Source organism: Limanda limanda, chromosome 10 (genome assembly GCF_963576545.1).
Source record: "Limanda limanda chromosome 10, fLimLim1.1, whole genome shotgun sequence".
NCBI classification, from domain to species: Eukaryota; Metazoa; Chordata; class Actinopteri; order Pleuronectiformes; family Pleuronectidae; genus Limanda; species Limanda limanda.
Genome location: NC_083645.1, coordinates 11,089,802 through 11,115,939, shown reverse-complemented (window position 1 = coordinate 11,115,939; position 26,138 = coordinate 11,089,802). Strand labels below are relative to the sequence as shown.

At 43.8% G+C, this 26,138-nt stretch overlaps 1 protein-coding gene and 5 non-coding genes across 8 annotated transcripts; all 6 read right to left on the bottom strand.

The window, feature by feature from the left end:
* Positions 1–298: 298 nt before the first annotated feature.
* n4bp3 (NEDD4 binding protein 3) lies at positions 299–26,138 on the bottom strand. 3 transcript variants are annotated; one of them, XM_061079532.1, is made up of 10 exons: positions 25,992–26,138; positions 5,636–5,916; positions 5,346–5,517; positions 4,540–4,746; positions 4,020–4,141; positions 3,680–3,875; positions 3,508–3,600; positions 3,161–3,412; positions 2,767–3,019; positions 299–2,087 (listed from the first exon to the last, which is right to left on the bottom strand). In XM_061079532.1, exons 2-10 carry the CDS (start codon positions 5,881–5,883, stop codon positions 1,687–1,689), a joined length of 1,944 nt encoding a protein of 647 aa, XP_060935515.1. In that variant the 5' UTR covers positions 5,884–5,916; positions 25,992–26,138; the 3' UTR covers positions 299–1,686. The 3 variants fall into 3 exon arrangements, with proteins under 3 accessions (XP_060935515.1, XP_060935514.1, XP_060935516.1); XM_061079531.1 differs by lacking the exon at positions 25,992–26,138 and adding an exon at positions 19,314–19,383; XM_061079533.1 differs by lacking the exon at positions 25,992–26,138 and adding an exon at positions 19,314–19,383 and having other exon boundaries at positions 5,346–5,514.
* trnaa-ugc (transfer RNA alanine (anticodon UGC)) lies at positions 5,999–6,070 on the bottom strand. The gene has a single exon. It is a non-coding gene; the product is annotated as a tRNA-Ala (tRNA).
* On the bottom strand, positions 6,447–6,518 carry trnaa-cgc (transfer RNA alanine (anticodon CGC)). Its single transcript has one exon. It is a non-coding gene; the product is annotated as a tRNA-Ala (tRNA).
* Positions 6,895–6,966, bottom strand: trnaa-cgc (transfer RNA alanine (anticodon CGC)). The gene has a single exon. It is a non-coding gene; the product is annotated as a tRNA-Ala (tRNA).
* Positions 7,343–7,414, bottom strand: trnaa-cgc (transfer RNA alanine (anticodon CGC)). The gene has a single exon. It is a non-coding gene; the product is annotated as a tRNA-Ala (tRNA).
* On the bottom strand, positions 10,360–10,431 carry trnaa-cgc (transfer RNA alanine (anticodon CGC)). Its single transcript has one exon. It is a non-coding gene; the product is annotated as a tRNA-Ala (tRNA).

The window sequence follows — 26,138 nt, the reverse complement described above, 5'->3', positions numbered from 1 at the left end:
GAGGACCTTACTGGGAGAGGCAGAGATAAGGATCCAGGGCTAAACCTCTAAAAGCCACATTAGTCCCAAAAGCCTCTGCCGCTCTGTTGTTCATTCCACCATAAAGCTCCCGTCCTTGGGTTTTATTGGCACGCTCTGGAGATTTTAAGCCCCTTCAGATCAGCCGGGCGTCTCGGAGGGTGAACGCCATCAGTTAGGCCTCCAACATTTTGACATTTCTAGCTGTTCTATTCAGGAGACCGATGAGTCGAACGTAAAGCATTGATTGACACCAGATATGGCACCAACTCAACTTACACCACTTCAAAGCAGTTTATTATGAATCCAGTTAGAAAGAATACAGTTTTAATTCCAGTAAACACACGAGAGTCACAGTTTGTTGAAAGGTGGATTGAGAGCTGGTTTCGGAACGTTCTTATATATATGATAAACAATACGATAAAAACAACTCTACCCAGGTCATGCATTTGATGTTGTTGGTTCGGCGATGTGCAACAAGTCGCAACAATAAGCAGAGCAGTCGTATTCATCATCTGAATCTGCTGATTGTTTTCATTGCAATCAGAAGATAAGGAAAAGGTCAGTTTAAGACAACAGAGTGCTGTACAATGAGAGAAGGCAAATCAAATCACAGTTATGTACAAAATATATTGGTATCAGAAGTCCGACATTTCCAGTTTCTTCAGCGGGGTAAACAGAGTCAGCATTAGTACCTTGGCACCAGACAGCTTTAATCCTCCGTACTTAACCCAGAGACGCAGCTTTCCTCCCAGAGCCCAGGTGAATCCACAGAGCGCTTCTGTTCCTGCGCTTCCCTTTTCATCCTTAGTTTACCGTCCAAACCAAACAGTAGCAACCAAATAAACACAAATCAGTCACAGTACATTTACAGAATTATATTTGGACAGAAGTCTGAAGCAGGACAGTCGAGGGGCTTTGCTGGAGCTCAGCTGCATTTTATATAAAACGGATACTATCACAATCTGACGAGGCACAGACTGTACTCCTGTTCAGCCATTACTGTGTTTCTGTACGAGCTTATAGGAAACAGCATTAAACAATAAACTAGGGTGCATGGGCGGAAGCAGGCAGGACCTGTAGAACCTTAATTCCACCACGGAAAGGAAAAAAAAGTTGAAAATGAAAAGTTAAAAATAAAAACTTAATTTAATGCATCCAAAGATGATTTCAGATAAAAGGAGGGGAATTTGTCAGAATGGTGACTTTCTGGTCATAATAATGATATTGTACCTAATTTTACTTACATTTAATTTGAGTCAAATTGTTTGACTCACGACATTAACTCAGATTTATTATCACCTATTATTTTTACATTTTATCTGATTATTTCTCATTTTTTTTTACTCATGATATTGAGGTATTTTAAGTAAAACTTAGTTATATTGATATTAATAATCATGAATATTAATAATCATGAATCTTTTTTTCATTGTCTGTAAAATAATGAATTTGCAACACATAATCTCCTCTCAGGAAGTCATATTTTTGATCTTCAATATCAAATTTTCTATAATTTTCTTTTTCTAATTATTGAAGTAAAATTTGGTCTATTACAGATTTCGTTAAGATTTTTGGAAGTTTTTCTTTCTTTTCCTGGTCGACCTGTTCTATCTGTAGCTTCCATACTTCAGGGATAAAATAGTTTGCATCGCAAATGTGTCCCATTCAAATTTCAGATGACTCGATCCTCTCTATCCACGGCAAAGCAGAGGAAGGTCTTTGCTCTTGTTCTTCCCCCACGCTCTCCCTCCTCTGCTCTGGCACTTCTCTTTCCAATGTTCCGTTTCTGCTCCCTCCTCCTCCTCCTTCTGCTCCTCCTGCTCCTGCTCCTGCTCCTTGTTCTCTGCCCATCCTCAGCTGGTGCAGTTCCCTCTCCAGCGCCTCATTGCGGTGGTACATCTCCAGGTAGCCGGCCTGCAGCTCCTTCTGGTAACGGATGACCTTGCCCTTTTCCGTCTGCCATGTGTGCCTCTCCTCCTCGAAGGCCATGGCCTGGGCCTCGCTCTGGCGTCGCTCCAGCAGGAGCTCCGCCCGCAGACGCTCCTCCGTGGGCCCCCCGCACCCTCCTGCAACACAGACGTTCACATGGCTTCAACAACAGTCCGGCAGTGCCATAGGGGAAATATAATGAAAGACTTTGGCTGCTTTTAAAACACACGCTCATATATACACACTGTGAACCCTGCTCCTGACCTGGTTACTCAAATAACCTGATTTTGGGTGCAAGCGTGTGAGCACTCCACCTCAAAAGAACCAGACAAGCTCCTGCTGAGTTGATACGACACATCTGTAGCATATAAATATCATCTTCTTTACACTTTCCATGTACTTGGCTTCTGCAGGTTAATGCACGTTTTTTAAAAACTTATTATGGCTTTGTAACTAGATTTCCATGAGCTATATTTTGATATGATTTGGTGTTGATCAGTAAGATGTATTTACATAAGTCTTCATAGCTTCTTTCAGACCAGCACTGATAATCTCCTGAAGTTTTCTAGAGGGTTTGTCTGTGAGAATGCAAATGTCTATGGAGACATTGGAGATTATCCGGAATATACACTGTGAACGAGTTGGTGCATTGCTGACGGCTCTGACACATGATGCAAATGGATTGAAATTTCCACACTCATCCAAGCTTGTGACAACTTAGCAGGAACTAAGTGATCTGTGCACCTTTAAATCATCAAATCACACGACCCTGACACCATCAGTTCAACAATTACTGAACGACACATAAAAAACTACCTGTAGCAGAAGAAGTCTCCTCTGCTCCTTTTCCGTCTTCACGACCATTCTGAGAGGAGCACCTGCGACGCTGTGTCCCCTGCAGGGCGAGCTTCAGAGAGTCGAACTGCCCCTCCCTGCTCCTCAGCTCCATGCGCGTCTCCCTGAGCTGCGTCTTCAGCTGGAAGATCTCGCTCAGCTTCTGGGTCACCTCTGCCTGCGAGCCCCTCAGCTGCTGCTTCAGCAAGGAGATCTCCCCGGACTTTTGGCAAACCTGAGAGATGGAGCATTGGTAAAGTAAGAGTTAGAGGCAGATGAAACATATTTTTACAGATGTTACAGACCTAGCTGTAAATATTTTAACAGGACAAACTAACAAGGAAGGAATTCAGATATTTTGTCAGAAGGGCCCCACCTCCCACTGTGTCTCCTCCAGGGTTGGGCTGATTGACTTTACTATTCCTCCAGCTTCCTGGCTCCTTTCATTTCTCAGGCCGTCGAGCTCCTCCTGCAATCGGTTCTTCTCCTGCTGGGCCTTAAACAACTGCAACTGCAGGCTGCGCTGGGAACGCTGGGCATGCTGGGAAACCTGACGCAGCTTAGCCGCGTACAGGCGCTTCAGCTCGTCCACCTCCTTCTCCCACAGACGCTGCTTCCCTTCGAACACCTGCATGAGGCGAGCAGATGGGGTTAGAATTCGGAGGAGAGGCAGACACGTATAAAGATTAATGGCGAAGAACAGACAAACACAATGAGATTCACCTGAACGATGGCGCCCTCGCTCTCGTCCAGGTTTCTTTTCATCTGCTTCAGCTCATGTTCTTTCTCCACCAGACGCTCCTCCAGATCCCGCACCTGGACAGGACAGCAGAACAGCTGACTCAGCAAGCTGTAAATCGCACCACCCCGCTCGTCCATTTTGACCAGTACTCACCACTTCCTCCACAGACAGGGACAGTGTCCATTCATAAGGGGGTGGAGCCTCCCCTCCGTATGGAGCCAGACGGCTCAGGGTCGCCATGCTCCGACACGCCACCTCCCCTATAGCCACGCCCTCTGACCCTATGGCCTTCGCCCTCATAGAGGTGCGGTCCAGGGAGCCGATGGTGTTGATGTGTCCCATAGACGCACTAGAGTGAAAAAAACAACATGAAAGCCATTAAAAATGTCTTCTATTATCACTTCTCACACAATCATTATATCGCAAATAATGTATTATTGCCACGCCCTATTTGAATATAAAGTAGAGCTCAGAGAAGAAGGCTGCAGCAGACCTGATGTGAGCCAGGTGTGGGCGGAAGGGAGGTCGGTACGGCGGCAGGCTGCTCATGGAGTTATGACCCGAGTCTGACAGGTTATCCTCCTCCTGGCTCAGCCCACGCACAGTAGAGACGGCCTGCACAGACATATTTACGCTATTATTCCTCACTTTAGCATGAATGAAGATGAGATAAGATAGATGAGATACAAATAATGGCTGAATAAAGAAAAGAAACATGGAGTGTAGATGTCGCCAGCCCATAGCTCAACTTTGCACCATGTTTAACTGAAGTCTAAAGTAGCTGTGGTAAATGTGGTTATAACTGGTAATTACTGCAATCGTATCAAAGATATGGAAAACAAAATGAGCTGGAGTGTTGGATCAAATTACAATCCAATACAATGATGTCGTCTTCAGGCAAATAATAACTAAATTTCAAATATAAAAGTCTCTGGATATAAAACAAGTGACACGTCCTGAACATTATTTAAATGTATCAGTTGTTGTTATAACTGGGAACTGGATGAAGATACCTTGTTACCACTGGATGTCGGTCCAGGACGTGAGGGTGAGGAAGACGAGGATGAGGTGGAGACAGCTTTAGAGACATTAGCGTAAGATCTGTGCAGCCCGTTGGACACATGGTCCACATCCTCTGACTTGGACGAAGGATAGAGGTTTTGCATGGAGGTGAAGTTTTTGGGGGTGACGGGCTTAAAGGCTGATGATCTAAAACGAACCTGTAAAGAAACAGAAGCAAGAAATGACAAGATGGTAGGAAAAAGAAAGGTGGTGGAGAAGGGGCGAAAAAGACCCCAATCACTCACAATGTTTCCATTAAATCAATATCCTCCACCTCCTATCTTCTTTGCGTTGATCAATCCAAGCGAAAACACTGCAACAGTGATTCGATTGCAGCTATAAATTCATAACTCAGCCAGTGGCAGATTTTCAATCTGTGCTGCTGAGCTCCAAATGGTTTCAGGTTGATTCATGCAGGTAACAGACTAAGGGGGTGTTTAGTGTCAGAGATGTCTAAATGTGATGTAGATCAATTTAAAAGAGTCTCAACCAGCCACAGGCAACATGTCCTTTATATAAAAAAACAGTAAGAAGTTATTCATCTGCATCTGAGCCTGAACCAGTGAATGAAACTCGTATAAAATGTATTTAATATATATAAGTAGAATGAATATAAAATTGATAGTTCTTCCTTCAGTCATATCCCACCATCCCACAAAAATGTGCAAAAATAGTTTTTGTACAATCCTTCTAACTATCAAACAAACAAATGAATTAACGAAAACATAACCCTCTTGATGGAGGTAATAATATTCACCTTTTCATACTTGCCCCCACTTGGCAGTGAGTTCTTTGTCAGATCTATTTCGGTGCCATCTTTACTGAAGACCTTGGCGTATATGTCATCTTCACGGCCACTGGCAGAGCTGAGGCCTGAGATAATATCCGTCCTTCCATCACTGCCTGGGTGGGTTTTAGGTTCTTTTCTGCTATGGAGCAAAGAGGGTCAGCTGAGGTCAACTGAGGTCACATTTTGTCATACCTTAAAGAATTATTATTCGCCTTCACAATTGCAGCATGTGAAGCGTAGTGAGCCACAGCACCCACCTGGTGATGTTGAGGTAGTTGAGCAGCTCTCTCTGGGTAAAGCCCTTCTTCAGGAGGCCGTTGCTCTGCTTGGGTCTCACCTGGGGGACGGCCCGGCTGCCTTTAGTCGGAGACACATCGGGCCTCTCCACCAGACTGCCTACGCTTCCCATGCCGTAACGGGAGGAAAGGGGCGGGGCTGGGAAAGGGTTACGGAAGTTTTTGTCGGAGCCACGGGTCAGAGGAAGAGTCTGGACTGAAGCTGCCATTGGTTACAGGGCTCGTTGGGTGGAGGAGGTGATCTGTAGGAAAGGGGAAATGTACAATAATTATTATATATAAGTGAAAATTATGCTGATGATACATTATCTTGCCAACCAAGAATGGAGAAGCTGGGGATTGAACCCAGGACCTCATACATGCAAAGCACGCGCTCTACCACTGAGCTACATCCCCACATTTTCAATCAGGATGTTCTCTGGTTCTGTTTCTCATTTATGATTACACTGCTGATGATTTTCTGTTAAATCACATCAAATGGTATTTGTGTTGCCCATATTCTCAAATCTATTGGTTCCAGCTCCCCTGCGGCTCAAGAGGATAAATGGTATAGATGATGAGTATTCACAAATCACAGTTTGCCTCTTAGGGCTCAACAATCTGTACATGGTACCACATCCTCTGTTCTCAGTGAGTGACTGACTAGTGAGATAAAACTTTGAACCGGGGTAAAAAAAAACTGAAACTCCAGGGAGTCACAAGTGAAGGATCCCTACGTTGGCCAAAAAAATGTCACTGCAGTTTGACGACACATTATCCTGCCAACCAAGATTGGAGAAGCTGGGGATTGAACCCAGGACCTCATACATGCGAAGCACGCGCTCTACCACTGAGCTACATCCCCACATTTTCAATCAGGATGTTCTCTGGTTCTGTTTCTCATTTATGATTACACTGCTGATGATTTTCTGTTAAATCACATCAAATGGTATTTGTGTTGCCCATATTCTCAAATCTATTGGTTCCAGCTCCCCTGCGGCTCAAGAGGATAAATGGTATAGATGATGAGTATTCACAAATCACAGTTTGCCTCTTAGGGCTCAACAATCTGTACATGGTACCACATCCTCTGTTCTCAGTGAGTGACTGACTAGTGAGATAAAACTTTGAACAGGGGTAAAAAAAAACTGAAACTCCAGGGAGTCACAAGTGAAGGATCCCTACGTTGGCCAAAAAAATGTCACTGCAGTTTGACGACACATTATCCTGCCAACCAAGATTGGAGAAGCTGGGGATTGAACCCAGGACATCATACATGCGAAGCACGCGCTCTACCACTGAGCTACATCCCCACATTTTCTATAAAGATGTTCTCTGGTTCTGTTTCTCATTTATGATTACACTGCTGATGATTTTCTGTTAAATCACATCAAATGGTATTTGTGTTGCCCATATTCTCAAATCTATTGGTTCCAGCTCCCCTGCGGCTCAAGAGGATAAATGGTATAGATGATGAGTATTCACAAATCACAGTTTGCCTCTTAGGGCTCAACAATCTGTACATGGTACCACATCCTCCGTTCTCAGTGAGTGACTGACTAGTGAGATAAAACTTTGAACAGGGGTAAAAAAAAACTGAAACTCCAGGGAGTCACAAGTGAAGGATCCCTACGTTGGCCAAAAAAATGTCACTGCAGTTTGACGACACATTATCCTGCCAACCAAGATTGGAGAAGCTGGGGATTGAACCCAGGACCTCATACATGCGAAGCACGCGCTCTACCACTGAGCTACATCCCCACATTTTCAATCAGGATGTTCTCTGGTTCTGTTTCTCATTTATGATTACACTGCTGATGATTTTTTGTTAAATCACATCAAATGGTATTTGTATTGCCCATATTTACATATCTATTGGTTCCAGCTCCCCTGTAGACCTTAAGAGGATAAGTGGTATAGATGATGATTATTCACAAATCACAGTTTGTCGCTTAGGGCTCAACAATCTTTACATGGTACCACATGGAACAGGGAGAAAAAAAACAGAAACTCCAGGGAGTCAGAAGTGAGGGATCCCTAAGGTGACCAAAAAAGTTCAACGCACTGCAAATTGAGTAAACACATGCCGATAGATAAGTCACGTGCAAATTAAGAAAACAACTTTATCAGTTTGACGACACTTGCGCTTCAAAAACTCACAACACATGCAGTTACACAAACGCACTGCATATTGTGAAAAAAACACCAGAAATGTTTCCAGGGGACCCAAAAAAGTGACTACTGGCTGTAGTTCAATGCTTTGTGAATGTATTGAAGTTTGCTATTCGTCAGTGGTGGTTGAAAGTTCACAAAGCATTGAGCTAAAGTGTTTTTTCCTTGAATCAACAAAACAATTTTCAAAGTGTATGATACTAATCGATTAGGTGTTTCTGAAAAATATCAGAAAATGGTCTGGGGATCACCATAGTCAGTTCAGTTTTGAGGTATTTTACTGGGGACCGAGTGACATCATCATCTCTAAGGCCGTGCTGCTGCAAGAGAAGATGTAGAAGACGTGTGTGTGTTTCCTGCACCTCTTGTTGTTCTACTCTCCTGAATGGATGTGGATCTCTGGAGGAACAGTGGGAGCTGTGAGACGTTTCATCAGCTGTGACTCTCGGCACAGACCAGCTGTCTCCAAGCACAGCTACAATAACTCCCACAACAGCACCTCAGCTTACCACAAAAGAAACACACTCACACAGACTGACCCCCATGTGACAGGAGAGCTGTGAACGCCTTCACATCTCCTCTCAGAATCTCATTGCAGCTCATCCCAACAGCAAATCAAAAGACTGCAGGCTGAACCGTGGACTCTGTGAGGGTCACGTTGTTCTCGCTGAGTTAGGGCGGCATATGTCACATTGTAAGCCTGTTACATAACACTGATTCTGTGTGGTCACTATAGCTGGGCTTCCTTAATAAAAAAGAAAAAAACAACACATGGAGGAGCTTTGGCATATACACATTGATTTAATCAAGTGCTATTGAGACTTAGTCTACAAATATCCTGTCTCCCATGTTAATCAAGTGTATTAAATATTAAAATGTACTGATCTCAAGGTTTGTCTACAGACACTTGAATTGTAAACGTGTGGAGATATGATCGCTCTTTGCATTACATTAGATTTCAGTTCCAACAGGGGCCTGAACCACAAAGCAGGATCTGCAGATTAAGTTTATGAGGTCAAAAACTGTCAATGGCCCAACTACTGACCAATCAGATCAATAGAAAACCAAAGTCAGTGGTCTACAGGATCCTGGCAGGGACAAAAGAGTTTAGAGTGATGTGAGAAATAATAAAGATCGACAGATGTCTTTACAAATGGGTGAATCATTTTGCTGTTCCAGACTTTTCATGCGTCCCCTCTGGTTTTAAAACTAACATCAGGACAGTTTATCTCACTGAATAAAAACATCACTATTACAGCTTGATAGGTTTACTGAACACAGATAACAATAAGATATCCGAGTTAAGTTGAACGTGTTGTCCAGGCCACAGGAAACATCCTACAGAGCGAAGTTAGAATATAACGATGACCACTTTCTCTCGACTTTCACAAAACTAATCTAGTTGCCAAGTTACCCTGACACCTACCTACAAGGCACTATTGTTTTGTCAACTTCCGTTTGAGCCTCATCAGCTCCACACAGCAAACAGTCTCCGCACAACCTCCACACAACCGGCGTCATCCAATCACCCACGTATCCCCTTCTCTTCCGTCTTTTCAGACAACCTCATTAAGAATAACTATTGATTTCACTCCTCTGACCCTCTCTCTCTCTTTCCGTGCATAAACACCTCCGGTAGCCATATAACATTCTCCCGACCATAAAACACACACACTCTGTGCAACCTCTCCGACTATAAACAGAACCCCCAGGAGGCAAATTCTCCCTTTGTGCTCGTGTGCACACACAGAACAGTTCGAGTTTAAAGGGCTGTAGCAGACGTTGCACGTGTTTTAACCCGTTAACAACCAAGTTTGAAAGCCACCACTACCCGACCAGAAATCTCATGGTGATTTCCTACCTTACAGACAACTATTGGTTTTACATTCATTCTTAAAACCACCCTTAAAGGCAACCCAAAGATATGTTATTTTTAGCTGTAAAACATTCTATACATCATAGAACTGATATTTGAGATATCGCTATTAAAAACCACTTTACTATACAGGTTTGTTGTAAACACAGTTAACATAAAGTGTCATTAATTCTGTAAAATATTATGTGAATCTGAAATCTCCTCGCATTAGGTAGAATGCTGGTATTCCATTTTTCCATTGCTCAGAAACAACAAGGTACTACTTAATGTAACGTAAGTAAAGGAATAAAATGTCCCTGGTGTGGATTTATTATCGATTCCAAGCAAGTTTCCGATAAAAAACAACAGTGAAAACAGTTTTTATTTAAGTTTACACTGTATGCAAGATGTGCAGATAAGATAATATGTGCAGAATATATACAGTGTAAACAGTATTCATTTGTAAATATGATTTAAGATATTTAATTATTTAGCTCTGGGGAAACCGGACAAGAACAAAATGAGTTGAGTGACCATAACAAGATATAAACCTGTTTATATTTAATAACGATCCACCAAGATGACAATGCTCTGTATAACAACGTTTCATATAAATTACTCAGTTTGACTCAAGTGAGTCACCAGCACCATAGAAAGCTCACCCACTCCTTATCAAGAATGGAGATGCTGGGGATTGAACCCAGGACCTCATACATGCGAAGCATGCGCTCTACCACTGAGCTACATCCCCACATTTCTATCTCAGATTTCTCGAGATAAAAGCCGACAGATCATTAATGCTGTCAAATATTATGTGTGTCTGAGACAAGCTCGCACGAGGAACTGTATGGGAGACGTTAAGTGCACCAAATGAAATGAGTTTTAAAACTGTTTCCTGTTGGTATTCCATTATTCCATTGGTCAGAAACCGCAAGGAACAACCTAATGGAAAGGGGGAGTATTATTGATTACACTGGGGATGATTGTCTCATTATTTGATTAGTAAAAAAAAGATAAAAACCTGATACAAAGTAAACCGAATCTAAACAGGATGGTACATATGATTAAAGATGTGGAATCATATTGGTCTGTAAATAGGAAAAGAACAAAATGAGTTGAAAGACCATAGTCATGAAAAGACCTGTTTATATTTAATAATGGTCAAATGATTTTGATGGCAACACAACATTTACAGAACTCATTATTAAGTGACAAGGTCAGTCACATGCTGGTCACCTTATAGAATAGAGATGTTGGGAATTAAACCCAGAACATACATGCGAATTGTGTTTCCTTATCGAGTACACTGGTGATGACTTCTTCAATAAGCATTAAGTCAGAAAATGGTCTGATATCTCAGGACTGTGATAAGAGAAGATAAGAGAAGATAATCCTCAGTTAGTCCCACTACAGTGAAATTTGTCCCAGCAGCAAAGGGGATGGTGACAATAAGAAACCTCAGTAAAAAGTAATGAATTAGTAAACATACAATATAAACATGTCAGAAATTAACTGATGTCATCATGGATGGACCCCTGAGGGATCAAACCTGCGCATCATATCGCCTAATGAATGGGCCGTCCTGCTTCCTGCCTGTCTGCAAACACTCCTGAGGCGCACACGCAGCATCAGACACAAATCCCCTGTGTAAGAGAACAGGCTCCCGCGGTGTCATCTCCTCTTGCTTCTTATACAATCCACACTCGTCAAATGTGTTGCACCGCTGGCCTCAACAGTTACAACAATTATGAAAATGGATAAAATAGGCAGAGAGAGCTGTGCACCGGCAGCTCCAGCCCACTCCACACTGAGGGCTCTCAGCCAGGCCCAGATCAAAGCAGCCCAAGCTGCTCATGTTTATATTCATGAGGCACTATTTCCCCCCCAATGTAAAACTTTCCACTAAAACATCCGGCTCCTAATAAGCCAATATAACACAGGCTGAAGTCAGACTGAGCAAAGGAATCTGATAAACCACAATGATGAACATAATTAAATAGAATGCGGCACTCTATGAATCAGCCCTGATGCTGTCCGACCAGGAAGTCCTAGGCCAGAGATATACTTGCTTTTTAAACTTGCGTTTGCATAGACAACTTGCTGCGTCATGAACGTAGTTGTTCACTTACTTGCCGATGTACTATGTGTGTTACCCGAGGATACCACTAGAGGGCACATCGGAGAAATCAGACCGTGTGGAACTTCCAAAACTCTAAGAGGTTACTATGTTCTTCATTCTGAGATGACGACATAAAAAGATTCAAACTTAGCGTTCATTTCTGAGGACGTGCACAACCGACGCTCTGAATGGAGGCAGGATACACGAGGCAGCCATCATGTGCACAAGTACGCTTGTTAAAAGCAAGTATATCTCCTCCTTTACTGTATTACAGCTTTCAGGGTTCAAGTGAGCACATGATGGATGTGAGTCAATGCAAGTCATGTTGAGTGTGTGCGTGTCTGATACCACATGAATAAATCATGAGTGTGACAAACCTAATGGTCACGAGCCAAGGTCTTGTTATATCTGCTGTTTAACTCAGTTTTGGTCTCGAGACTTGAGAGGTCAATCGCTGTTTGATGGGAAAGGGATCGGGGGTGAGATATAAAGGAATTCCTTTTGGGGAGATAGGAGGTTTAAAAATCTTTTAAGGATGCAGCCACAAAACCTGCAGGACTGAAAAAATCTTGAATCCAGTTGTTTTCTATAATTGCTAAATAGTTTATGGCCCCGAGAAAACCAGAAGACACGGCAAGATTTACAGCCCAGCCGTGACTAGCCAAGGGGCCCTGAAACGCAACACACCTCCTTAAATCACACACACGCTCACACACACACAGACACACACAAACAAACACACACACACACACACACACACACACACACACACACACACACACACACACACACACACACACATGGATCAAAGCCATATGAACTACCGGCCTTGAACAGCTACAGTCTAATTGAAAACTGTTCTGTTCTTGATTTATGCTTCTTTCAAAGCAATGATGAGCTTTTTTTTGAAAAGCTGCTAACTTTGATGAAAACATGTAAATGTTTGATCAGTGTATCAAAGTGCTGCGCTGCAAAGGCACAGATGAACGCAAACTGCACCTGGGTATGTGGCCATGTATCCGGCGACAGTACAAGTGAAAGTCATACACGAATTGAATAAATTTGCTGATTTATTGACTATATCTAGTCAGCATACACCGTCAGTCTGTACATCAGCATGATTACCTTGTAAGATTGTGTAATACATATCTTGAGATTGGGAAAAGGTGACAATTGTAATTCCCAAACTGAAAAGGTCATTAAAGGGTATTCATGGGAAATGCAGCAGGAGGAAGCTACACTAAAATATGCAACGATACATCCCAGCCCCTCCCATGTCCAAATGAAACTATTATTAGAGACAACTTTATTTATTTATCGCTATCGGGACGGGAAGAGGATTTCAACAAATAAGATACAAATGTTTCAGATACAAGTTACCAACCCTCCTTTTAATATGAACTTTGTATTCTTGCTCAAACCAATGGGAATACGGTTATGATGTTGTAGGAACAATGTTGTTAAGGGAAGTTAAAATTATTTATTCACAATAACCTTGAAATGATAATTCATGATATCCAAATCATTTTATTTTCTTAAGTATTGGTACCTTAGAGCAGTTCATACGACAGAGTAAAGATATGAACCGGCTGCTGGGAGCTGTGAGCCTCCTCTAAAGGGCCTTCAGTGATCCTTCAGGATGATATACTTACTCCTCTAGAAAACCATACAACTACAACTTTACTACCGTCACACAGAAAATAAAAGATTGTTGTGTGTGGAGGGTTCAAGTGGAGGGTCACGAGCACACTCTCTCCTAAAACATTATCATCAGGTCTCCTGTGAGGACAACAAAGCTTTCAATGAAATGCCTGAGCGTGAGGAGAGGACACCTCGTCCCCTCAGAGACACACAGGTCAGCAGCACCGGGACCGAGACACAGGAGAGGACACGGGAGCAAAATTCCAAAGATGCTTCACGGAACACAAGCTCAGGCTCGTCAGTCTTTTTTAAATGCAGAACGCTCTCACTCCCACGGACGCTAACTCACACCGGTGTGTCACTCAACACGGCCCCGAAAAACAGATATATATATATATACGCTCGGCTCGCAGAGCCAGATCTTCTGCCCTCTTCCCTCGGCGTTCTCTCTTCCCATGCTCCACCATCAAAGTTTGTTTACGTTTGTGGGGTAACTTTGCAGGTTACATCTCCCAACTCCCACACAGCACACACTTCGTTACGTTATATAAGCTCTATCAAAGCAAAGCTCGCTGGCTTTCACAGCTGTTAGTTGTGTAAAACACTACGGAGCGATTACCAAATCAGCCACAAGCCTTGTTTAATCTATTTTACAGAGGCCTGTGGTTTTATATTTGCCTCCTACACTGATAGCCCGACAGCCTGACATTACAGGACACTTCCTGCAAACAAGGCCTGCTGCGTCACAGGTACTGTACTTGTTACCTGTTCAGGGATCAGAGAACTGTTGCCAAGCAGAAACCCCAACGAGGACTTCTTCTCAACCAAATGAGTTTCCAAAATATAAGAAGTGGACACATCTTCCCCCACAAAAGATGAATAGTGCATTTGTGTGATGTTGGAATAATTGAATTTTTTTTTTCCAAACTGGAAGAAAATTCACCTGAGCTCTATCTCAAGTCGAAACAACAAACCTTTGTCAAATGCATGTCAATCAAGCACCTAACACCAGACTTTTTAGCCAATACAGACGTTTTCACAAGCACCTAAATACACACATGTTGTTGACAGTGTTTTTTCCACATTATGAGCACATGAACACACCCAAGTTGGAACAATAACGTAACAACTAGAGAAATAGGACCTCTGGAGGACCATTCACAAGAGGTAGCCACTTAAGATGTTTAAAGACTTTTACTGAATGTATCTTTGGCCACTAGGGGTCTCAATCAATAAAACCACTAAAGATCTGCATTGGCTCGTGGGAGTTGTTGTCTTCCTCAGCACTACAGATGAAAATCACACGACTCAGATGCAAATCCTGTTCACGGAAGAGGTAATGTATAAAAGTTTTATTGACATAATTTTAGCATATGGCGATGAATAATCCTGATCCATTACGAGATCGATACAAACAGTTGAAGGAACAAAAGTTATTTGGCTAGCTGGCTAGCTGTGTGGTTTTCCTTCATCATATGTTGTTTGCCCTAGAAGTTACAGCAGAGACAGACAAAGCCACAGGTAGAGTTTAAAGTTAAAGTGCCAAGTTTAAAAAATAGTAACGAATGGGGAAGTGTTAGTACCGCAGAGAGCTCAGAGCGGCAAATTGAATTCTTGTAAAACAAAGAGCGATTGGTCTGATATGAATGCGTGTCGACGATCTCATCTGTCATCATCAGCAGAGGCAACAGGTCGAGCTTTGGGAAGCAGCCGCGAAGCAAAGCGCTCCACTCTCTGATTGAATATCATACACTAGCATGAAATGATTGAGTGGGAGAGTGTGTCTGGCTGTAGGGCATGACAGCAGAGGAGTGCTCGGTAGAAGCCCTCTAATTGTTAGCAGGTTATTCATTATGGATGGGAGACGATCAGGCAGACAGTGCTCATTCCTCTCCACCCCGAGGCCTTTCAGAGGAGCCAAGATTACTGAAAGAAATGGTCATGAAATGTTCCTTCTTCTCTGCGTCTGAATGGAGTTTGTGTCATGAATCATACGTACAAGTGATGCACGGTAAAGTGGAAAGATTTGGTCAGACTTTTTCAATGTAAGAGCACACAGAATAAAAGGTTGACTTTCTTTTCGTGACAGTCGAGATGACGAGCGGTCTCATGGCTCATAAATCACTGCCGGTCGTATATGGTGGTGCAGAAGCTGAAGGCACAGTGTTCGGTCTCACACTGTCTCCATTGATTACAAACACTTCGGTCTTTACAGAGGTCAAAGGGCTTATTTGGCCATTGCCGCAGATACAGAGCGCTATTGAATGAACACTCAGACAGTCGAGAGCAGACGCAGACGTTTTATTCTGACAAGTCAGACGAAGAGAAAGAGTAGCTGTTCTCTGTATGGGTTGTAGAAATGTTACCATCTATTCACTATATTTAACAATGAGACTCCAATGGATTAGTTACAGGAGTGTGTCCTCTCAAAGCTGAAAACACAACTGTTTTGTAGATCATTAAAATGTACACTGTGGAGAGGATAAATAATTGCACGAAATGCATAGTTTTCAGAAGATAGCGACTATAGACTCAACAGTTCATATTTCAAAAAAACACTGTGACCAGATCCTGATTTTGATCACAGGGTAGAGGCGACTCTAGCTCAGGAGGTTGAGAGGGTCATCCACTCGCTCGTCTGCATTTAGAAGTGTCCTTGGGCCAGACACTAAAGCACCGTGAGTGGTAAGTAAGACTGGAAAAGCACTGGCCTATATAAATGAAGTCCATTACCGTAATTATCACTTGTTTCTCTCTGTATGTTGGCTGTGTGATGGACTGGTGACCTGTCCAGGGTGAACTGCACCTCTCAGTCAATGTCCACTGGGACTGGCTCCAGTCCTTTGTTGACCCTCAAAAAAAAGCGGTATAGAAGATGGAAGGATGGATAAGATCTGTCATAAAATAACAGACGTAGCCAATATCTATGTAAGTTCATCCTGAGCTTCTTAAAGACAAGTCCTCTCTTCCAAAATGCTGCCACACATGTTGTTTACATCTTAGTTAGCGTTCTAACATCGAAGGAGTAGAACCCTTTTTGTTTTTGTGCATGTTTATGATAATTTTTTTGCCAAAATTTTAAGTGATATAATGATCAGTGTCCTTGAATCTTGAAGGAAACGTTTCTCTGCACAAATTAAACAGCGAATGGCGGCCTCAGAGGATCTGCAGTAACAGCAGGTTTAACATTTATGAGCACAGCTTTATTAGTCTCACAGTCCTGACCATGATGACTGGCTCTATCCTGGACTCACTCCACTAAATCAGCTGTCTCGTTTTCCCTCTGGGGTTGGACCAGTAGAGGTGGGCTTCCTCACTTTGTGCCTGTTGGCCTATTGATGGCAGTGTGCCTCAGCCTTTTACTGCTGACTTTACAGTATTGCATTTCTGCACACAGTTCAATAACTGGCTCGGACTATACTGTAAGCCGTGCTGGGGTCATCCGGGGTGACTGGGTGAACTGGTGATTCATGGAGCCTCATTGATCGGGACTTGACAGTTGTTACATAAAGCTGCTTCAGTGGGAGAAGATGACAGTGAGTGTGCTCAGTGTGTCTTATCTCAAAATGTATAATTAGTGTTAAGTATGGGGGAAATCATTCAACGTCCAAACAACAGTCCTGCTGCTCCTGCTCTGCTCACACTGTACAAAGTCTGTTTAGTTTAAGTATCAAAGATTCTTCAATTTGTGGTGTGAAATAGGATTGATTAATTGATTAATCCCTAGCTTTGTGTGTTTGTGTGATAAAGAGATTAGTGTGGGCAGCATGAGGATAAGTAAATTACATCAGTGTTGTTTAAGTGAAATCCACTTGCCATTCCCTTATCCTGACCTTAGATGTTAAAATATGTGAAGTGCCTCTCAGGATAAGAGTATTATAAGTAAACACGTTCTCATAATATTTGAGTGATGTTTTCCTTTTTCCTCCACCTTTTCCCCAAGATCGTTTATTTACCCGATTCCACTTGTAAAGTCAGATGTCACACAGGATAAACACACTCACGCATTTCTCATCACCCAGGAAGTCTGGGAAAACGGAATCATGCCAAAAACATTTCCTATGAGTAGCGTCAGAGGAATCTGCGGGCGAGCAAACACCAGAATGAAACGCTGTTTATTTGAACCTAAGCCCTAATCGAGTTCAAGTTCTGTATTTGGATTTCATTCACCTTGTCAGGGAGCGAAGCCTGCGCAGTGTTTGCCAACCGGCGCTATCAGCAGAGCCATGTTCCCTGCAGAGCAGACCTTCACAGAGAGGAATGTAAAGGGAGAGAGCGATGTGAGGAAACAAACTCACATTCCTTACATGTCTCGCCGGCTAATTATTAATGCGCCCTAAAACATAAACAGATAAAAACCCACTGATACGGGTGAAGTGGACGGCCTCCGCTCCGCTCCAGGCCCTCATGTGCTGTGGGTCATGTGTATTATCCAAAGCACCTTAGTTCCCATGAGCACAATATCTGACTGATCATTTCACCAGAGCAGGAGAGCCATTTAGTGTTCAATTGAGCTGATAAAGACCAAAGCACAGGAGAGACAGCTTCTTATTAAATAAATTATAGCGAGGAAGGGGGCTGAGGCTCTTTCTCTTCTCTCTCTGTGGCTTCTTTGTTTCCTGGAGCGGTTCATGTAGGAGTCACTGTTCTGTGAACACAGCACTCCAAAGCGAGCAGTTCCCACATCGACCCACACCTGAACCGGTTCTGCTGCAGGAAAACGTGTGGACTGTAGAGGAACAGTGATCGGTATTCAAAGGCACACACACATATGAAATTACCCACAGTATGACTAGGCCGGAAAAAAATGCAATAGATACAAATCTTTACTTGGATCTCATGCGCTCCGACACGGCAGAGGAGTAGCTGGGCTGCATGTCAGCACGTCAGCCAGTAAACACTGGTGCTGCTGACGCTCGCTGATGCAGAGTCAGACCATCAGCACTTTTTCCACCAGGGGAGTTTCTCTGTAAATAAAGTCAATGTTTGTTGTTTGTTGGGGCTGGGAGGCAGCACAGTGGGAAACCGCGTTGTTACGCTTTACTGTACAGAGTTTACAGTGACAACACCGCAGCTGGAAGCGACAGTGAAACATCAACACAGGATGAGTTTCACCGGGTGCATTAGGGACATCTTACCTCCAGGTGTACAGAGAAAGTCAGATACATAGAACTGTGTTGCTCAGCTGGAGTGCACAACAGCAAACAATAATCAGTCCTCAGAGGGGATTCCAGGAACACAAGTAGACCATCAGACCAGGAGTCATTAAAAGAGAAAACGACAAATGAACTGGAAAGAGGGTTTATTCACCAAACCAAGACGCACCACTCAGCCATGCAGATCATCTTTAAGAACTGCCTGGCTCCATTTAGAGACATTCAATGGCTAATTAGCATATTTGTTCTGTGCTGTGAAAGTGAAAAGAGAAGCTGAGGCTGATGCTCAGCGTGACGTCGTTCGCCCAGGAGAAAAGATTTTGTTAAAAAGTTAACTAATTCCAATTCAGTGGAGCTGAATTGGAATTAGAAGAAGAGGAACGCCTTGTGGGCGGACTAATTAACAATCAGGCTGCTTCCTCTTCTTCTCTGTGCAGTTTAAGCTTTTCTTTGAAACAGCTACATCACAGTGTGACTCCTGACCATGTTGAGCCTGCCAGCATGTAAATAAGTCAAAGTTGCCCAGAGGAATCAGAAGAATTTACAAAATATATACACATTGGTTGTTACTTTGATGTGATGCCCAGTATCACACAGAATCACACAGTGAAAGCAAATTAAAACCCAAATTATTCAATAACATGAGAGATGCAAAGATATATCACAGGATCATTTGAATATCATGGCAGATAGGAAAATAAGAGTTCATTTGTTTACCTGTGTGTCGGCACACCTGAGTCTTCACTGCCCTGAGCCTGATCCCACGCTCACTCTCACTCTCTGTCTCTCTCATTATCATGCCACATGACTTCCTGTTTCTCGCTCTGTGATGGCAGCACAGGGAGGAGTGTGGAGGGGAGGGAGCGGCCCGATCTCACCAAATGACCTGGAGGCCACAACAGGATGACATTGCACTGATCTAAATAGAGGACAAAGCTGTTTTTTAGCAGTGTGCCAGTTCCACTCACTGGGAATTTACCTGTTTGTTTAGGAAACTGGAAGTTATCCTCGATTGTCAGTCTCTACTCCCTTGAGAGAGTCTGGTACTTCCCCGTTCACCCTATACCTCTTCTTTTTAACTCCTGACCCATTCATCTGTTTGTGCACTTTGAGACCTCTCAGGGGCCGGCGCAGTCGGACTTGTTCTCCCAGTTCCAGAAACAAAAGCCCCGCGTGTTAACCGGCTTTGAGGCGGTCAATCCAAACCCTGCATTGATACACGAGAGCCAACATCACCAAACAAACACTGACAGCTCAATGCGTCTTGTTTGCTTGTGGATGAATCAGACAATAATGAGGGAACAGACTTCAGGCAGCAGGTACACAGAAAAAGAAGGATGAGGAGTGGAACAAATTAAGGAGAGGGAAGAGTGGAAAATTTGAGCAGGCAGGGGGTTGTCTCAGCGTGGACCGTCCGGACAATAGCCTGAGTGTAAGTCTGCCTTCCTGAGGCTGAGTTACTGGACAGGCTCTGCATCGTATCAAGTTACAAAACTCAAACGCATCTGAGGAAAGAGAAAAGAGAGGACATTGTTCTCTGCTCCTTAACCAATGGAAAGCGACTCCCTTTTTTCTGTCATCACCATGCGATGCAGGCCAAAGAGCTGAGGCAAGCGAGGGAGGTATCTGGACGTCTTTGAGCTGGTACCAATAGGTGGGCACACAATAATTCCCAGTTAATAAAGCACCTTGCCAACCAGAGATGCAGAGATTGGCAAGCTATAAAAGACATTCCACAGCAAGAATGTGATGTGTTACTGGGCCTTGTGGCCCGCTGAGCGCAGTTTGAAGAAAAATCAGCTGAAAAATCAAAAGCGGGGATAACCCCATCAAAGCCAGCCGGCCCAGTCTAACACCTGAACAGGTGCTGCTATACCCCTGTCATTAGCTCCAGGCCCCAGGGGCATGTCCTTTCTCAGATTCCACAGATTCTCAGTTGGAAGTTTCCCAGTGAGCGGACAGAGCAGCTGAGGTGTTTTCATGTTGGTGCATTTGTGTGTGAACGGATGGAAAAAGTGACTGCAGATTGGAGATAAAGAGGCAGGAATGACTGAGCGGGACGAGTCAGAGCCTGCTTACAGATACTGTACCTGCCTGACCAGTCAACTCAACGAGACAACAACCCGGGCTAGACTCATTTCCTCTGCCTATAAGCTCTTGAGGACAATAACATGGCAGGAAGCAGCTATGGGAGGCATGCTGGCTGTCTGGAACGACAGAAATAACATTACCCTGCAGGGTCAGACACCCACATCATCTCAATGCATCTGCTAGCTTGGCTTGAGTTGTTGTAAAGAAGTTAGTCGGACCATTTAAACCTGGTTTTTAGACTGAGATGTCAAGGAAATTGGGTCCAGACATTTTCCCTTCATCTATAGAGAACGCAGCAGGAGATTGTCCAGGTCAGATAAGTTCAAGTAGGAACATTTCCCTAATATTCAGGTGAGGGGTGGTGCCTGGCTAGAATACGCAAGAGGCAGGATATGACGTATCATTTCTGCTGCTGAGCTATTGCAACTCGTCTTTTCACGCTAAGATCTTTGTCAGTGTCTTCTATGTGTTTGGCAGCTCTTTTTCATTTGTTTTTCTAGCACAAACAGAAACAGAGGGAAACAGTTAGCCAATGAACATCTTAAATCTTCCTACCAGCACATTCAAAACTAGTTAATTATTCATTTATTTAATTTAAACCGAAACCAAAATGTGAAAATGGTGCGACCAGGTTTTGTTACCAGTCTTGTTTCCAGTTCTTGTGCCACTGTGACCGTGAGACATGAGCAGGTCACGGTAACAGCCTCTAACCTTTAAAATATCTGTATTGATTTTAGGTAAAAGAACAGGATGTGACACAAAACTGAAATCCTGTCGGAGAGAAGAACGCTGCAGCTGCCTCGACGGCCACAACTCGCGCAGGCAGATATAAATAAGCTACAGTGCCCACTCGCAGAGGAGGGCTTCACCTTGTGGCCTTTTGTTCCACAGCGCTACAACTCTCCAGACTAAAAGATAGAGACAAGGGCCGAGTACTTTGCACACGCATAATTCATCCCCCCACACATACAACACATACAGAGGGGCAGGAGATTGTGGGAGCTCCTCTCGGGGAGATAAGACGATACATTATGCGGATAAACAAACAAGAGGAAACGATAAGGCCGAGCTGAGGCGAACACACCACGGCTGACTCACAGGAATAAAGAGCTACATTCGCTAATAGTCCCAGGACGAAATTCTGAGGGAGTTAATGGCAGAGATCAGCTATTTCCGTCTGCCCCTGAGCTGGTGACATTCAGAGACAAAGGCCCCCGTATGGGGTCCGTCCAGCCTACGACACTCCCAGACCTTTCCCCTCTGAAGGTCAGGGGGTCCTGCCTGTCTCGTGAGGATGTCACCATTGTTCAGCACTCAGGTGGCAGGTCAGAGGACCAAGAAAACAGTGAAAACCCAGGAAACACTGCTGCACGGTAGACTTAACCATGATTAGATAATCTGGCAGGTGGTTAATCTGGCAGTGGGAGATATTTTGATTGATAGAAATAAGTGTGTGGGCCCAAAGCGATCTCCTTGTTAAGCCAAATCCACCCATGCACACTCATCACTCACACAGACTGTTATAAAATACCAATAACTATCTTCTATATTAACATTTTATAAAGTTGGCTCTGTTTTCTGGCAGATAATGTTAGATGCGTTAAAACTCAATCGTGATGGACATATAATTATTGCGGATAAGACAAGGCGACATTCCAGTTGGTCGGCAAATATTCCATGGAACGAAATGTGATCGGAGCAGAGATACCTGCACGCTGGTGAACATTGTTACGCTACATTCCTGAGACTCACAGAGAGCTTTGATTACAGCTTGGTTTCTGCTGCTGGAAAAAAAAAACGGTTGTTTGGAGACAATTCTTTACAAGCAACTCCTTGTTTAAACTATGAGACAAAGTAGGTAGATTTGACAAAAAGCTAGTAGTTCCTGAACTATATATCACAGGGCTTAAAAAAATACTTCATTTTAGTTTTAATATATGAATTTGTTGTTTTCGTTATGTCAACATATCTTCAGCTATAAGGAAACACCTGTCACTTGGGGGCAATGATTAACTGAGGTGTGTTCTCTGTCTTTGCACTTGGTAAATATCTTAGCTGAAGCTTGTAACCTCTGCAACTTAACCCAGCTGCATCCGTGAAGAATATATCAATGTTTTATTGAGGCTTGTTTAATTGTAGCTGCGGTGAAACTCTGAGCGTGAGGTTAACCACGTGTGAGTGTGGACTGGTGAGTCTGTGGGGCTGCACATCTGAACATCTGCTGCAGAATTACACGTGTCCTGCCGATACTTACTGAGATGAACGCTGTCTTTTGGATTCCGCTGACGATTTACTGTGATAGCTCTGAGCTTTGAAAGCTGAACACTCTTACATTCAGAATTAAGGCAGACAACCCTGCCGCGCTCGGCCAGGCACCGCAGTGATTTTCCTAACCTGGCCAGACTTTAATCGCAGCAACAGACGGCCAAGACAGCGGATCAAGACGACCGGCCACGGCCTGGATCTGACGACAGAGGATTTAAAACACTAAGTCTATGAGCACAACACTTTCTCTTCAGACTGATCAGGCATGGCTTTGTCTGTGAAGAGTCTACGAGTGAGTGCAGGAGAGAAAGAATAGTGTAACTGGATAATCCCGAGATTAGGAGCAAACAGTGCGAAAAAGGGGGGGGGGGATCTGACGAGAGAAAGAAACAGAGCTGAGGAGGGGGAGCCCGACTGAAACCACTGAGGGGAAGAAGGGCTGATTAGTGTTTGATTAGCCGGGTGGCCTGAGGGAGAAACCCTGTCGACCAGTCCAGTGCCATTATGGCCACCCTCTCCTCACTGCACCATCTGCTACACTGTAGTATGCATGAGTGACCTGCCGTCACGTACATGAAATGAAACAAGACAGGAGGCCTGTTACTGTTCAGCAGTTTAAAGTGGTGACAGGGACAAGGTTTGATTTACTGGACTCGGGCAAGGCAGAACATTTAGGTGTCTCTATTGTAAAGGTTCAAATGAGAGCAAACATAAAGTGGGAGCACGGAGGAGTGAAGTTCATTCCAACTCACTTCACGAGGAGGAGGAGCCGGTTTCCTCTCATCGTTTAATCAGGCAACACCAAGCAAATGGTCAGCAGATACCTGACGGTCAGCAGAATCTGTGTTTCATCAGCTGCTTGAGCTTTAAGAGGACGCATGTATGCAGGCGCAGCAAACACACACACACACACACACACACACACACACACACACACACACACACACAGGGGAGTGTCAGCCCCCCCCCCCCCTGGGATCTCAAACAGTTGAAGGGAGACATCACAGCAGCTGTCAGGCAGATTCTGCTGAGTGAAGAGCAGTAAAGAAACTGTGCGTTTAGTGTTGTCGTTGAAAATGTCTCCACAACCTTTAAACCAAATTAAGGACATTGCCATATTGACAAAAGCAAACATCACAAGTGAGTTCTGACAAGATATATAAATAGCAAGGACTCGAAATATAAAATTATTGATTATCAGTCTACGAAATGTTACAAATGACAACATGTGGTCACCACAGGGAATTAAAGGTCAAAGAAAATGACTTGATGGAACGATGGGACACGGGCCAGAAGAGACATTTTGGTTCGGATGTTGATTGAGGGCGGAGCCAGGAATTTTTCCCCCTTTTCTTGAACATTGTGAGTCAGATTGGGCTTTTTTTCCCAAAATATTTTCACCATTTCCCATGCAACTAATACTGCAGGGATCCTGATCATCAGATATAATTAGAGGACTGATGGCCATGAGTATATCGAATCTAAGGATATTGTTTTGCCTTGATGGAGGTTATTGCTTATTTAGACTTATAAATTACTAACAAATTGGTTATGAAGAAATACGGAGACACTTAATAAGGTGATGGTTCCAACAATAATATATTGGAGTCTGATTTGAAAACTGGTATTATAACAACACATGTCTATTGTTTATAGATTATAAACAATGATTTTATTTATTATTATAACTCCGATCAATTAAAGAAGATTCACCCCACTTTACTTTAATTGAACCTTAAAGGGCTTTCACTATCTAGCCATGCCTGTAGCTAATTATTTTGGAGTAAATGCTAAATTAAATTTGACTCATCTTCATCTTGCAGGGTGTGGTTGCAGACATTCCAGACACTAGTAAATCTGCACAAAAACCCTGAACTTATCTGCAATGTTTAAGGTAAATAAGAGAATGCCATTATGGATATTGGAGTTGTTATTACAAAATCAAACTTGTTGGCCCCGGCCCTCAGTGACCTGCTCTGTGTCATGGAGACGTGGGCTGGATGGGATGGAGGTGACTTCAACCCCAAACAATACTTAGGCTGTCAAAGTGATTGGCACTCAGTGTTCAGTCATCCACACTCACACAAGCAGAGACAGAAGTGTATCCCACCCCACTGCCGCCACCTCCTTTCAATTCTCCTATTAACCATTCCTTTAAATTACAGGAATGTAACACCACGCAGCCTGCAAACGTCAGCTCACACATCTATTGTCTCTCCATTGTCAGGTCCGCTCCTTCACTTGCGTCCTCGGCACGCATCCATACCCACCACACTCAAACTAAAAAGGACTTTTCTTTGCAACGCTGCATGAGTCCTCAGGTCAGGGGTCACCTGAGGCCTCTGGTCTCCACGACAACAGCCAGGCAGTCCCCAAGACTGGGAGCTGGAGTCTCACTCCCCCTTCCTCACCCACACACAAACACACTTTCACACACAGAAACAGCTTTTGTCCACCCAGACTCCTGCGAATCAAAGAGGGAGCCTGGAGTGTGAGCTTCAACAACCAAAACATTTACAGCCCAGAGGGACAAAACACTTTTCAATACAGTGTGGAGGTGCTGGAGACCACCAGTGCTGCACAGTGACAGGAGATACATGGCAGGAGGAAAACCACTGTTCATGCATGTCTTCACTCACTCACATACACACACACGCACACACACACACACACACAAACACACACACACACACACACACACACACACACACACACACTCACACACACAACAGAGAAAACCCTGTGCAAATGTCGGGATAACAGTGGAACAAGGCTGACCTAAGCACATTAACCTTGTGATCCAGCTGGATGTGTCACAGGCTCTTAATCTGCACAGTCGCCTTTATGTATCCTCAAGTTCCATTCACTCTGCAGAAAGTTTTAAACGTGCCTCCCTCACGCAGCACAACACACACACACACACACACTCACACACACACACTCACACACACCATGCACCAGTCCCGGCTCGGCTGCAGCGCTGCATGTGCAAACAAGGGGAGCGGATCACGAAAAAGATTAGATTAAAAGAATCCTCACCATGTCCAGCATGCAGAACATCTCTCGGTCAACAGCGGTTTAGTCCCTCGTTGGTTATACCATGAAAAGTGAGTTGACGTGTTGGTTTCCTCCAGGACGCAGACGGGGCTCGGCAGCCTGGCGGTGTGGAGAGCAGCGCTGACTGGG

Bases quoted from the DNA above. Each gene is read 5' to 3' on its own strand.
- n4bp3 (XM_061079532.1), bottom strand. From the start codon at position 5,883: ATGGCAGCTTCAGTCCAGACTCTTCCTCTGACCCGTGGCTCCGACAAA. The intron at 5,518-5,635 runs GTGGGTGCTGTG...TTTGCTCCATAG, and splicing joins AACTACCTCAACATCACCAG to CAGAAAAGAACCTAAAACCC. The intron at 3,020-3,160 runs GTGGGGCCCTTC...TCCATCTCTCAG, and splicing joins TGGAGGAGACACAGTGGGAG to GTTTGCCAAAAGTCCGGGGA.